The sequence below is a fragment of the Hypomesus nipponensis genome, chromosome 23 (assembly GCF_054491055.1).
Source record: "Hypomesus nipponensis isolate SF chromosome 23, ASM5449105v1, whole genome shotgun sequence".
Classification (NCBI taxonomy): domain Eukaryota; kingdom Metazoa; phylum Chordata; class Actinopteri; order Osmeriformes; family Osmeridae; genus Hypomesus; species Hypomesus nipponensis.
This window is the reverse complement of record NC_140383.1, coordinates 2,247,574-2,262,032: the sequence shown is the minus strand read 5'-3', so window position 1 is coordinate 2,262,032 and position 14,459 is coordinate 2,247,574. Positions and strand designations below refer to the sequence as shown.

The 14,459-nt window shown below is 44.5% G+C and overlaps 1 protein-coding gene across 1 annotated transcript in view; it reads right to left on the bottom strand.

The window, feature by feature from the left end:
• Positions 1-2,355: 2,355 nt before the first annotated feature.
• col6a3 (collagen, type VI, alpha 3) overlaps positions 2,356-14,459 on the bottom strand; it is an 81,239-nt gene continuing 69,135 nt past the window's right edge. Inside the window, 25 exon segments of the mRNA XM_084688448.1 lie at positions 2,356-3,224; positions 3,748-3,933; positions 4,812-4,868; positions 5,155-5,340; positions 6,755-6,829; positions 7,016-7,276; positions 7,400-7,455; positions 7,550-7,646; positions 7,993-8,694; positions 8,983-9,085; positions 9,297-9,790; positions 9,979-9,990; positions 10,084-10,120; positions 10,233-10,265; positions 10,571-10,633; positions 11,002-11,064; positions 11,256-11,291; positions 11,478-11,528; positions 11,654-11,716; positions 12,074-12,136; positions 12,576-12,638; positions 13,233-13,295; positions 13,920-13,955; positions 14,142-14,195; positions 14,301-14,366. Coding sequence (XP_084544574.1) covers positions 3,184-3,224; positions 3,748-3,933; positions 4,812-4,868; positions 5,155-5,340; positions 6,755-6,829; positions 7,016-7,276; positions 7,400-7,455; positions 7,550-7,646; positions 7,993-8,694; positions 8,983-9,085; positions 9,297-9,790; positions 9,979-9,990; positions 10,084-10,120; positions 10,233-10,265; positions 10,571-10,633; positions 11,002-11,064; positions 11,256-11,291; positions 11,478-11,528; positions 11,654-11,716; positions 12,074-12,136; positions 12,576-12,638; positions 13,233-13,295; positions 13,920-13,955; positions 14,142-14,195; positions 14,301-14,366 — 2,961 coding nt within the window. The 3' untranslated portion in view covers positions 2,356-3,183.

Below are 14,459 nucleotides of genomic sequence, written 5' to 3'. Positions count from 1 at the left end.
TTTATGCTCAGTTAGAACCACATGCCTTACAGAGCCAGGAGAAACTACAGAACTTTTCCAAAGAACAACATCTCGCTCCACTAACAACCCACATAAGAAGATCCCAAAGCCTTCAGCAGAATGACGATCAGGAACCATTTTTTAAGTGATCATACTTAAGATTCAGAGAAATACCTCCAACAGGCTTAAACATATTCAATAAGACTGTCCCATTTTCAACCAGTCAACCAAATGTGGGGCTTGGGAGTTGATTTGGACAAAATCCCAGTGTTTAAAGGGGGAGAAGTCTAATAAAAACAAGCAACGATCAGTGTAACACGCTGCTATCAGTATGTGGAGCATCCCTGACGAGGGGCTGCATGTGTTCCTCATGCTGCGGGGCTCTCTTGGAGAAGGGATGCAAAGCGATACTTTTAACACGTGTTGGTTATTCATCACCGACTGTTAATCAATGCAGACAGTCCTTTGCGATGTGAAACGTTGTAATGTGGTGGTAGAAGGATGTAATGATAGATTTACAAACAGACAACTTGCCTTGCTGGTGGTAAACTGTTCTAACTTGAAAACTATTTTGTGTTGAGCCTGTGTGTCGTACATGTATCCTTGTATTTGCATAAATACGACGACTGCATTTTATGTGTGTGTTTCCTTGCATGCTAATACCCCCCCCCCCCACACACACACATACACACACACACGCACACACATCACCACCACACACTCAAGGTACAATACAACAAATCAAGGAACGCCAACATCTGTTTTTGAAACATTTTATTCCACATCTGTTCTCAACATCATCCGAACGGATATCTGCAGTCAAGCAGTTCCAGTGTCACAAGTTCCAGTCCACAGGTGGGCTATTGGGCATCAGCTACGCTATCACCTGTGGTTGTCAGCAGCTAGTTTTAGTTGGTATAATTAGCAAATGAACGGTCACATAAAGCCTCTTGAGCATGTGTCTGAGGGCTACGTGATATGAAAGTCTGGGAACACGTTCATTTCCTGAACGTGTCTCTAGGTACAATAGGATATAACAGTAATGCTTATTTAATGTTGCTATATTCTGCAAATTGCTTTTTGTATCTCTGGCAATACGACCAGAAATACGTAGCCCATGTTGTATGTATGATGTCAGTGATTTTTCTATCAGATAAATTATTTTGGGAGAAACAATTACTAGCTGGTTCACTGAGGGTTCACCCTGTGATTGTGATGTTTATGGTCTGGAGTTGCCATGGCTATAAGTTGACAATTCATCAATGTCCTCCTATGTTCTTATAGCGGCGATGATTCCTCTGCTGGCAGCTGCTGTGAGATGAGAGAAAAACAAACATCAACATCAGTTACCTTCTGTTTTACTGATTGTGATGTTTATGGTCTGGAGTTGCCATGGCTAACAACATAAAATGTTGATCCAAATGTCTCTTTTTTGTGATATGACTTGAGCTCTTGCTCTGCTAAGGGGGCGGACTCAAATCAAAACAACTTCAGAGTAAGGACATCTGGATGTAGGCTGAGTTGTAGAAGACGTCCCTGTAACCTCCCTCCTTCTAAACTCAGCCTCGTAAATCTCCTCTTATCCTCCCCTGGCCAGAGTACAAACTGGTGAGCCTGGACATGAATGTGACCGGTTACTACTGACAGACCTTTTTCCAGTGTGAGAGGAGCACTGGTATTCCGAAGCGTATGTCTTTTCTATAAAAGTGATGTGCTTATTGTAAAATATGTGGACATGCATGACAAGGGCCACTGCAGCTTTCATATGCGTTGGGACATGATAAATGATGTGTCTTGGTGTAAATCCAACATTTCAAGATGTCTGACGGTGTATTCCAACGGATCAAGTGGTGTGACACTGTAACAAATGCTCTGTTTTTCATCCAGACCATCAAGCACTAGTGTCAACAGTGTGTTTTGAAGATGATCCTTGTTCTAGTCACTGGTATATTCTTATACTCTGTACTGATATTCAAGGTAGTTATTTGGTCCAGTTATTAAAGTCCTTGTGGATATATTGACCTGCATCTGTCAGATTTTCTCACTGGGTCTGTTGTGTTGAATGTTTTGGATGCTCTCCAACATTTTTTATATGTCCCAGGCCCAAGGGACCAAGCATTACCCTAAAAGGCGATCACCTACATATTTCACAGGCCAAAAGTAGAATTTCCCCTTTAAACTAAAATCTTACCCATTGATTTATGTTCTCAAAAGTTCAGAGATGATGATATGAAGGACACATATTTTTTATTCTTGCTTCTTTGATGCCTTCTTATGCAACCATAGAAAATACACCACAAAATGTTGCTCGGTTGGTGATTGGATCGAGATGAAAGAAAAAATCCAGTGCTCGAGTTTATTAGAAAGTCTAATTATTTTTTTATTTCCCCGTTCCCAGATGAGACACAAAAGATAAGTAAAACAAAAACAAAACATTTTTAAACAGCTTGAAAAGTACATTCCTCTTTTAAAAATACTGGAACATTTGTGTTTGAGGCAGTGGTTCCAGAAGTGCATTTAGGTTAAATGATGAATGCCATTAGACACTGATAATTGATCAATGTCATTATATACACACTGTCAGGAATGACTTGTGTAAACATCAGCATGGATTATGTTATTGTGATTGTCTTAAAACATTGTGAGGGAAAGCCTGGAGACTAGTGATTTTTTAAAATCAATATATAAATCTATGATGAGTAGTTTATTGAGGCACTGTGTGTGTGTGTGTGTGTGTGTGTGTGTGTTATAAATGGTTACGGAACTAAATAATATAATTCCTGCAAAGTTTGGATTTATTGATAATCTCTGTCCATTATATTCATACACATTAAGTTTTTAATGATAAAACGGTTTTGAACAAGTATGATAAACAGATGGTGTAAATGTTACAATGCAACATTGGACGTACTCTGCAACTCAACCCCCCCCCCCAAAAAATAAAAACTAACAAACAAAGGAAAACACTATGTAGCACCAGTAGGAAGATAAATCATGCAGCAAATTGTGTTGCTTTCTTTTTGTGTGACAAAAAACTACTTCAAGATTTTTTTTCTTCTTCTTGTGGAATCCAGTGCAGCCACCTTTTTGCTTTGGTATAGCATCGCCTTCACGCTATTTTTAGTTGGTTGTCCTCAGAATTTCCTCAACAGAGGTATAAGTTGACAATTCATCAATGTCCTCCTATGTTCTTATAGCGGCGATGATTCCTCTGCTGGCAGCTGCTGTGAGATGAGAGAAAACAAACATCAACATCAGTTACCTTCAGGTTTACTTCCTCATTTCCTTAATTATCAGACAGGAGAAGCTGAAAGAGTCACAAGCACAGTGGAAGAGCAGCACAGAGTAACAATAGGAATGTATTTATTCATCAGATGCTGTGATCCAGACAGGGGGTAATTGAACCTGTAAACCTCATGATCTGCAGTCAAATGCTCTACCCCTGAGCTCTACCCATCGTAGAAAGGATGACACATTTAAGATTCAGTCCTGATTGCCTACTTGGCAACCTGCCGTGTTTAGCTCTGACAGCAATTACAGAAGTTACTTAAACCAACACAAGAGCCAAAACAAAAATACTATATTGAACAGAACGATTCAATGAATCAGCCCTGGAAGTACAGAAAACACAGAGATGGTCCTTACAGCCAAACCAACCAGACGACCTCATGCTCATGTTCCTTCCAACACCACCAGAGAGACGGCCAGACAGTCAGAAAGACATTTTTATGTTTATTAAAAACCCACCTGTTTTTCCACAGGCCTTCTCACACTCCTCGTGTGTGTTGAAGCGGTTCTGGTTCCCTCCGCAGCCTCCGTACCAGAAGCGAGAGCAGCTCTTGCTCAGGGCGTCGTAGTGCCACTTGAGGACGAACTTGGCGCAGGCGCCCTCCTCCTTGGCCAGCTGGCAGATGTCACTTCCTGTTAGGGCCGCTGTGAACCGAAACACACATGGGATGTTATAATGACGATGTTGCAAACAAAACCATTCACTGTCATTTCAACTTGGTGAGATGTCGTGCTGACGTGATGTAAAAACAAAATGAGGTACATGTAGTGAATACTGTAGATCTAGGGGACCATGGTATCAATTAGCAAGTCACTGAAACTTAGGAATGTAAATGCAATACTATAAGACTATAGACACATGCATATAAAGTAGCTGTGTAATATGTAGTAGTTATGAAGTAGATAATGCTAATAGCAGCATGTAGAGGTGGGAATTGTAGGTACAATAGACAGCTACGCGCTACGAGCGAACAGCCCTCTGTATTCATTCACCCGACGATTATAATTGTGCCAGGTCCCATCTAGGGAATGACACAAGTTTAGCCTCTCTCTTTAACTCTTGGCTTTTCACTTGTTCCATAACTTACTGTGAAGATTCGAAGGGGTTTGTGGTGGAGCACAAAAAGGGTTCTTTGTTTGCTAAATTAATGCAGGCGGGGGGGGGGGGGGGGGCGGGGGGATTGGATTACGCAACTACAGTGTAATCTGCTACATTCACGAATCCCTGTCCGGGTTTCAGCATTTCCCGGGCATGAGGTCCCTCTCTGTCTGAGGAGGCAGGCTAGTGTGTGAGGGAACTGAAGGCACGGTCCTCAAGGAGGAAGTCCTTGTTCTTTTAAGTGTCAGCTGTCCACAAAAATATTTGCATGACGGACGGTGCACAGCCCTGATCAAAGAGGACCAGATGAAAAGAGGACCAGATGAAAAGCGGACCAGATGGTACTTGGAATGGATTGTTCTGTGACATTATATGCCGTTAATAATGATGGTAAATGTGAGACAAGTTGATGATCTGAACTCACCGGGAGCTGGAAGGATCTCAGTCTTTACTTGCTCCATGTTCTGCTGAGGTTCTGGTGCTGTGGAACAACATTTAGAGGTTTTTAGAAAGATATCCAGATGATGTCATTTTACAAACTAAGTTCCACAACTTTCTCTAATGTCAAACTGGTCCTACGGAATCCACAGTGTCATAGTTTAGAGACAAATGAATGTTAGGATGTTCCAAGTCCCCTACGTACCCCGACAGCCTACACAACACTACAATACAGTACTTTAACAACAGCTTAGCAACACAGGTTAGGTTCAGGCAAACCAGCTAGGTGGGCTGCGTCTCAACTCAGCCTGGCGACAACCACCACGTACCTGACCTCACGCAGAGCTGCAGACACTGGGCCTCGGTCTCGAACCTATTTCCATTTCCTCCACAACCCCCGTACCAGAACTGAGTACAGATCCCGTTCTTTCTGTCAAAGAACCACTTAGCCTGATAGTCTTTGCACGGCAGTCCGGGGTCATAGTCAAGTGAACATGGGCCTGGGAGCTCGTTAGCTGGAACATGCACAACGAAAGACCGTTTACAGGAGGGAGAGAGGAAGAAGGAGAGGAGTTTGAATGAATATTAGATGTAATGCATGGATTTGAAAGCATGTTTAAAGGTTACAGTGAGTTGTGAGATTGTTTACTACTGTATTGTGATGTGAGATGTAAAAACACTTGACCACAAAGAATCAAATGTAGACCAAAGCTAATATTTAAAAGAGTGCAAGGTACCGATTAAATCAAGAACTTGATTCATACATGCTCTGCAAACTATCATTACATGTTTTCATTGTTTTAAATATTTCAAGTAAACAGTTGAGAAGGAAGTGGTAAAGGATTTCTGTTGTCAAACTACTATGAATAAAGTGATGCAGTGGATAGATGATTATTTGGGAATGAAAGTGAATGAAAATGCAATTAGTTTTCACCAATGCCAGTTAATTAATTCCTGGTTAGTAGATTTTAGTGTTTTAGTAGTTCTATGGCTGAGTGGTTTCTTGAGTTATGCTGCAAAACCACCATCTGATTCTAATCCAGTCAAGGTACCCCCTGGCCAATACTGAGAGACTACATGAAACGCACCACGGTGTTGGACATGCACAGCTATCACCTTTCAACCACAGAGCCTTTTGAAACAGGATCGTCCTCCAGCACAATGTAAAGTACTGTTGAGGAATCTTCTTGTTTCACCTAATACTGTTTCTGTTCACATGACGATGACAGCATCAATGCAAAATCTGAACTGGTAACTTGCAGTGAATGTTTGTAAGCAGGTCAAGGAGAAGCCCACACTAAAGCAGAGTGACTGGCCGGTGTAGGAGATGATCTCATGCGTTAGGTATTTCCCTTCTTATGGTTCTACCAGGAGGGAAAGCCAAGGCCTCTATCCAACGCACAGCTTGGGAACCATTATTCTTCATCAATAGATTTCTTTCACAACATGGCACTGTGGTATTTTTGCCATCAAAATGTTTCACTGATACGTAAGTTTGCAGTTAAGACTGCCTTGAAAATTACTCTCAAAAGATTTTAAACTCTCTATAATCCTACTGTTGAGAGATTCCTTGTGGGTAAGCCGTAAGTGGTTTGATACGTTTCACATTGTTGGGAGTTGTGCTCAACCTTGCTGCAGGGATATCAGATATCACAAAGTCTATCTTCAACCCTGGCTGGAGAGGGAACAGTTGGATGTATGTGTGTCTGGTTGCATAACAACATCTGTGTGTTTAACCAACACGTGTTCAAAGGAAATCTGTTCTGATCAGTATAAACTTACAGTACTCGCAAGCTGACAAAACCTCACTTATTCAGCAAAACACAAATACACATTAGTGTCCCACCACACGCACCTAGAAAATCACACAGACACACTCCAGCACACACACCCACACCTAGGTTCACACACACACATAGCTTCACTCACCCGTTTCTGGTTTGTCTAGGGGAGGTGTCAACGCAGGAAGAGAGACGTGGTGGGAGACTTTGTGCTCGGCTGCTTCTGTTGGATAGATGAGGAAGACAACCAGTCATATCGTCAGTTAATAGATCTCCATTGTCACATACTCATGGTGGATTGTGATTTAGGTAAGTCAGCACAGTAAATCAAACGGAACAGTCAGGCATAAAACATTCGATCCATCTAACTCATCCACAACAGACAAACTCGGTCCACTCGGTTGGTTACTTGTGGTGATGATGCCCTTGTAGCTGGAGGCGGTGTTGCCGTCGGCAGTGTGGGCGGTGACCACAGCATGGTAGGTCTGTCCGGCGTCCAGGCCTTCCACCAGCATCTCGGTGCCTGTGACGTTCTTCCTCAGCACCAGGGCGTGGTCGTGGAGGCGTGTCACCGCCACCTCGAAGTAGGCCATGAGCTTGGGGTCGGCCTCGGCCCAGCGCAGACTCAGGCTGCTGGAGGTCACGTTGGCCACGTGGAGCTCAACCGATTCTGATCGTTCAGGATGTTAAGTGACGCGTGTGATTATGATTGAGGTTAACTTGGACCAAGGCTTATGTTTACACAGACTGAATGATGATGGATGGAGAAGGCTGCACTTGCAAAAATATTTACCTTTGTGTTTCCTTGGATGGACCTCCTGGTGATTTTCATGGTGTTTGTGATGTTTCCTTTAAGCACATACAGAGGATTACTTATGTTGAACATTCTTAATGCAATACATGCTTTTTAGAGTAATACACCAGCTGTGGTCTGAACACTCACTCCTGAGAAGCTTTGAAAGGGTTTTTGAAAGGCTGGTCACTCTGGTACCATTGGCAGTGTTTGGAGACTTCAGGGGACATGTAGAAAGCATTCTCAACTGCAAACACAAGACAAATGCTTTGGTCTCAATGCTCTAAAAACCTTTTAAACACTCTTGTATGCAGAAGCGTAAAACAAAGTGGTAAGAAGCTGTCTCCATACTGACAACCAGAGGCCTGGGTTTCATGATGCATTTTGAAAACGGCAAATCAGTCCCCCGCCTTTTTATTAAGAACAGTACAGCAGCCGCATCCTCAGTTATATAATAAAAAAGATGCCTCACCCCCTTTGAAAACAAACCCACACCCCTGCTGAAGCAAACAAGGTTACTAATATCAGTAAGTGTTAGGTACCATGCGCAGAGAGAACATGGATACCGGTGGGATGTATGTGAAGCTACTCACTGCTGAGATACTTGGGCAGCAGGCGACCAAAGTTCTGGATGTATTTGTCATAGAACTGCGAGGTGCCATCCAGCCTCTTGAAGAACACGTCTGACGGCTCGCTGACCATGCGGGACAGGACTCGCGTGTCCGCGGCCCGAAGCTTCTCACCCACGCCCAGGACCACCAGGAAGTACCCCTTACACTTCATCTCCGTGGCGACCCGCACCAGCCTGTCCTCGTCCTCGGCCACCGGGCCGGTCACCATCAGGATCAGCACCTTCAGGTCTCGCTGGTGAGGAGCTTTCTCGAACACCTGCTCCACCGTGCTCTCGATGGCCTCCGCCAGGGCCAGGCCTCCCTCCAGCTGAGGGGTCTTCTCCAGCAGGAAGGTCCGGATGTCTCGGGCCGAGTGCTGGTCCGTCAGCCGCAGGTTGATGTGGATGGGAAGGCCGCTGCTGTTGCGGAGGAACTCGTACGGGGCCTGCTGCACCACAGCCACCCTGGCGTGGTGGATAGATGAGGCTGGGCTGGAGGAGATCTGTAGCTGGTCCACCATGTGTGCCATGTAGTGCTTCATCTCGTCGAAAGTGGCGGGGTAAGTGGTCTCGGAGCTGTCCATGACGAAGGCCATGTCAATGTCCACATCTGAGGTAAAGGAGCGCCGGTCTCTGGGGGACGTTGGAGGGATGTAATCGCACATGGCATCCGGGGAGCAGAAGTCTGGAGTAAGGAGAAAAACACGTTGGCAGAGGTTTCAGACTTGTGATGGCTTCCATTAAGTTTCCCTGAGTTTGTTTGGAAAGCTATTTTCAGTTTGCATGCAACTGTCAATGTTCCCATGAGGCAATATGATACTAATTAAGCAACAATAGAAGTACTATGGATATGGTGAAGCTTACTCAGTTCTGTCATCTGTAATTTGCAGTTTTTTGGAGACAGTATCAAATGACAATGCTTTGGCTTCGAAAACGTTTGGTTTAAATCTGCGGAGGTCAAAAGAGCTCTTACCAAAGCACACGTGGCAGTTCATAACCTTCTGGATGACAGAGTTGTACTGTGCACTTCCAGGACTGGGCAGAACCACCACCTGAGCCAGGGCTGTGTTGTTGATCTGAGACAAAAAGAGAAACCGACAACGTGAAAAATGACTACCTTACCAGAGGAAATTATCTTGTCTGATGATATCAGATGTTACACACACTGGTGAAATGCAGTTCCTCATTATAGAGTGGAGTATAAAACCAATCACCACCCCTCTATAAGAAGAGCAAAGCTTTCTCTTTTGCCTGCCAAACATCCTTTCTGGTCGCCCCTCCCAGTACCTGCAGAGCTCTGGAGAGCGCGCGATCCTCACGGTTGAGCAGGAACACGGAGGCGATGCCGGCGTCGTAGAGCCTGAGTGCCGCTGCGCTGATGGCCGGATATTCTTTCACCGCCCCGTTTACGAAGAAGATGGCCACCTTCCTCATCAGGAAGCCACTCCGCACCCTCTTGAAGGTGTTCTGAGCCAGGAAGTTCATTGCAGTCTCCAGGCTGCGCTGCTTGCGTGTCTGCAGGGCCTGCAGTCCTTCGATGCGCTGCACGAGAGCGCGGCGCTTCAGAGCGTCGGCGAACCTGATCTCGGTGGTCACCTCATTGTTGTAGAGGGTCAGGGCCACACGTGCGCCGCGGGGACAGTTGCTCTCGGCGATGGTGATGTTGCCGACCAGCCGGAGGACGGCGTCACGCATGTTTCTGAAGGCCGGGGCCGGCACGCCGTCTGAGGCGTCCAGGGCGAAGGCCAGCTCGGTGGGATAGAGAGGACACTCTTGCTTGCCTTAGCGGAGGGAGACATCACACTTGTTCAACAGAAAATCTAGATTGTTATAAAAGGATTCTCTGGTTCACTGGTCTCGTTACAGAGAATGAGCGGGAGTGAAGAGTGAATGCTCTTAGCTGTGGTTCAATGCATTAGCAAGTTGAATGAACCTCATGTTCATAATTCTTAGGTCAGAGTTTCCTTACCGTAGCAGCAGGCTAGGGAAGGAAAGGAAAATACCGTCATTTTACCTTTTGACTACTACAGAAATCCTAAATCTTTCGAATGAATCTCATCGTAATCATACTTACGGCAGTTATCTCTGATTTTCTTGACCAGGTCGCATTGCTGAGGAAGTACAGAACCAGGTGTTAAAATATTTTGGGGCACATCCCTCACAGAGTGTTGGGTTTCTCCTCTAACACAAATGTCCTCTGCTGATAAATGACCATTTTCTTACCACAACACCAGGTCCTCTGGGCCCCTTCTGACCCTGTAGGAAGAGAAACAGAGCATGACGAGGCTGGAGACAGCTGGTGTGAGACACATCCCACTGAGAGTGTTTCTGTTACATGATATTATATACTGCATTCTGTTTGTGAAAAGACCAGATTTGGTCAAAAAGGTTGTACAAATCAAGTGCCCTACTACAGTGCCTTACATCGAGGCACAGAGGCCCTAAATTTGAAGGTCTCATGCTCTCATGGACTGAGGAAAGGTTTTGTAGTTTATAGTTATGGGATTAACCACAGATAACCACAGATAATAACAAGGGAAAAGCAAGGAGCCTGTTCTTACGTAGGAACCAGGGTATCCGACATCTCCCTTCTGACCCGGTGAACCAATACCTCCTGAAACACCCTGGTGGAAGAACAGATACAAGTCAGAGTCAAAAACAGTGTTTATACCTGCCTCAAATTTCACCTGTAAAATTACTAAATGTATACAAAGAAAGATGGTTGAACGTGAAGTTATAACTTGTGTTCAAATATTTCCATCTGACTGAATAAATCACTAGAACACCTGAAAGGTGGATTACGAGGACATAAGTACCATCAAATTTGAAATAATAATGCTGCCATGACATATTTGTATTATTATCATAACCTTACACCTATGACGAAACCCTTCTTCACAGAGACTGCGTAATCATGTTTTAGTGAATCGATCATCCCAGAGCTCAGCTAGAGGTGGAGCCCACTCCTGTCGCCCCCGCCCCACCATCTCACCGTTTGGCCGCGGTTGCCATGGCGTCCAGGTCCTCCAGGGGTCCCTGCATCTCCTGCCTCACCCTGGATGAGGACAGAAACATAGCTATGGAACCATCTAGGGTGAAACATGAGAGTTTGTGTATCGGAAAAGAGATGCTGCCTCAGGAAAGGTTGATGCACTTTTGAGAAGTAGTGGTCTACTTGTGAACCAAACATTTGTTCTACTGAATTGTCTTAACAGTGCTAGTGATGTTGCTTATGGCGTCCATTACCTTTGGTCCTGGGAACCCTGGGAAGCCCTCGTCGCCCTGTACAAAGCAAAATGATAAGTAGGAGAATCACTGCTTTGAAATGGTTGCTAAAACATTTCATCACATGTCTTCATATAAGGGCATAGCAATGACATGGACAGATCAGAGGGATGAGTTCAGTGTCATCATAGTAAGTGCTATCATAGTGAGGGTTGTCAAGGTGAGGGTCGTCATGGTGCTTACCCTCCTGCCCTTGGGTCCCGGGATCCCAAAGCCATCCCGACCATCCTCACCCTGCGTGCAAACGACAGCTTTTAGTGTGCTGTGGAACATCTCAGCCTTGCTAGAATCTAACGCCCTTAATTGTTTTAATTTTCTTGACATTCTGAGGGGCAGAGAGGATGTGACATCATTCTTACAGGTTCCCCACGAGGCCCCAGAGGTCCCACAATGCCTTTGGGTCCAGGGTCTCCTGGCTCTCCCTGGGAGGAGGCAGAAACACAGACGCAACAACAGCGAGGGTTAAATGGGTGGAAACAGGAGGAACACTTTTTCTCTGAATGCTTTGCACATATTTCCACATTTTTTTTTTGTTGAAGAGTCACGGTGACCTGGATCTACTGTTTGCTCTGATAGACCAGGCATGTATGTTCAGGAACCTGATTCCTGGGGGCCTGGGTCAATGAGTTTCTCAGACCAGGGTGATTCAAACCTGTTCTTCAGGTGGCCAGTCGAGTCTTGTCTTAAGCGCATTTACAATCTCAAAACGGATCCTCAAAAGACATGGTAAATACTGTACGAAGCACAGCAAATGAACCAGTGCCCGGTGTTTCCCTCACCTTGCGACCAATAGCCCCCCGTCGTCCCTTGTCTCCTGCGGGTCCTTGGGCTCCTCCTGGGCCCTACAGAACCCCAATGGAAGATGAAAGAAAGTGTATAATCCATACAGCTCCAGATTCAATATAGTAAATGTATCAGGTTTTTATGCTGCTGTGTTTATGCAGGGGAGCAGAGACATGTACTGTCATTTGCTTTCACTCAGTGGAGTCGAATTGACAAAGCCGTTTGATCTACAAACGCGCGGTGCTTGTGTTTACTGTTGATCTCGATTGGATCCATCCAGATATCTTTATTTATTTAAGTTACAAGCGTCAACAGAACTGAAAGCAAAAGGTTTATGAAGAAACAAAATAGGTTTCCTTTGATCAAACAGGTTGTTTGACTAAAGCGAATCATCACTCAAATGAAGTGATCGCTGTTGTTTTTCCCTTCAGAGATGAATGTCCTGATCCTCATTTGTATCATGTCACACATGATACAGCTGTGGTTGTGTGCACCCACCCTGGGTCCTGGGTTCCCATCCTCGCCTCGGGTTCCTGGTGTACCCGTGGGTCCTGCTGGTCCCTGGAAGAAAACATACAAAACACATGAAGAACACTGTATACACATACAAAACACATGTAGAGTACTGCACATACAGTAACATGCAGCATACGTTTATTAAACTACAAAACTAAACATTCTGCATCTTCCACCATTGCTGCACTGTTTTAACTGTATTGTAGACCAATGTGTGGATGAAAAATACTAGATGGAAATACAACAAACAAGACTGCTATTCTCTTGCCAATTGGAATTCATACAACTATTTCCCTCCAGTCACAACATCATATTCTCATGCAGCCAGTAAAAGCATTTGAGTCATTGTGATTTAGGCTTAGGTCCACACATTTCCTCACAAGAGGTTTAAATGTTCTACTAAACCCTCAACAAACAAAGACACCCTCCCAAGACAGAGCAATTCATTCACGTCCACTTAAGAAACTATAAAAAGCTCTGTAATCCTAGTAGTTATTTAATAACAGATGCATAACTGTAACAAAAAAACCATTCAAACACGTGAGTATTGTAAAACGTAAACATTCTAAAAGCTTGTACTTCCATGTCTCAGGAGGATGGTTGTGGACGATAGGAGGATGAATGAATGGATAAACTCACCCTGGATCCTCCAATCCCTGGCTCTCCCTGGAGCCCGTCAGCTCCAGGCTTGCCCAAAGGTCCCTTCAGAAAAACACAATGGTAGATAATGACCAAGAGAACAAGAAAGTATTGATACCATATGTGCAGGTTTAGAGGGATACAAATATTTTGTTTCCACCAATGTTCAAACCAAACCTACGCTCCTTGATTAATACAGTCCTGTGGTGAGGGCAATGCTAACAACAAAAAACGCTAGTGATTCCTTGATATTTTAAGAATCTTCTTATTTTAATTCTTAAAAGACACGGTGGTGTAATTGCCAAGTATCATGTAATGCCTCTTGTCCAATAAAATTGCTTGGTCAGAACTAACTGTTGTATAACTGAAGTTTAAAGAACTACATGAGTGGTGATGTCATTCTGCTCATGCATGTTTAGACTGAAATAGGTGATTGGTTACAGGTGCTGGGCAAGTTTTCAAAACAACTTCTAAGCACAACCTATGTGTGTAGTCACCTGTGTCCCTCACAGATAATAGTGTTTCAGTGTTGTGGATTTTCAGCTAGCATTTTTATTTATTGTCTTAGAAGCTCAATTGGCATGAGAGGCTTGCACATGCTCTATGACATCACAGTCTCTCACTCGTATTTATCTCTGGGGATGAACTATGGAAACTACAGAGGGACACAAAGCACGGCCAACTTACAGCTGGTCCAGGAGCGCCTCTCCTACCGTCAGCACCCTGAGAATGGAAGAGAGAGAGAGAGAAGGTACAGTTAAAGAACAACCAATCTAAGATCTTTACTACCTACATATTTCGTGATTACACATTTCTCACACTGGATAAGCCGAACGTATGAGGTAAATGGCAGTACGGCCATCAGATAATCGTAATATAACAATATACTTAATAGGAGGTGAATCTCACCCTCCTTCCTGGTTCGCCTGCGCCCCCCCTGGTGCCATCCTGTCCTGGCTCTCCCTGTGGTAATCACAGCTGTATGTCAGTGAAGGAATAGTACAGACCGTAACCCAGTGTAAGGTTGTTGTAAAGCTTAGCTTGAGGAGGGGAGCAGCAAGACTTTACCACTGGACCAGCATCGCCTAGGTCCCCTTTAGGTCCCGGCTGGTTGTTATCCAGCCCGGTTGCACCCTGGGAAAGAAATTGACCCAATTGTTATTGTTTGTCTTATTAGGTTTAATTAGACAACCATTGAAGACTTTGAGCAAACTGATTTAGGATTGG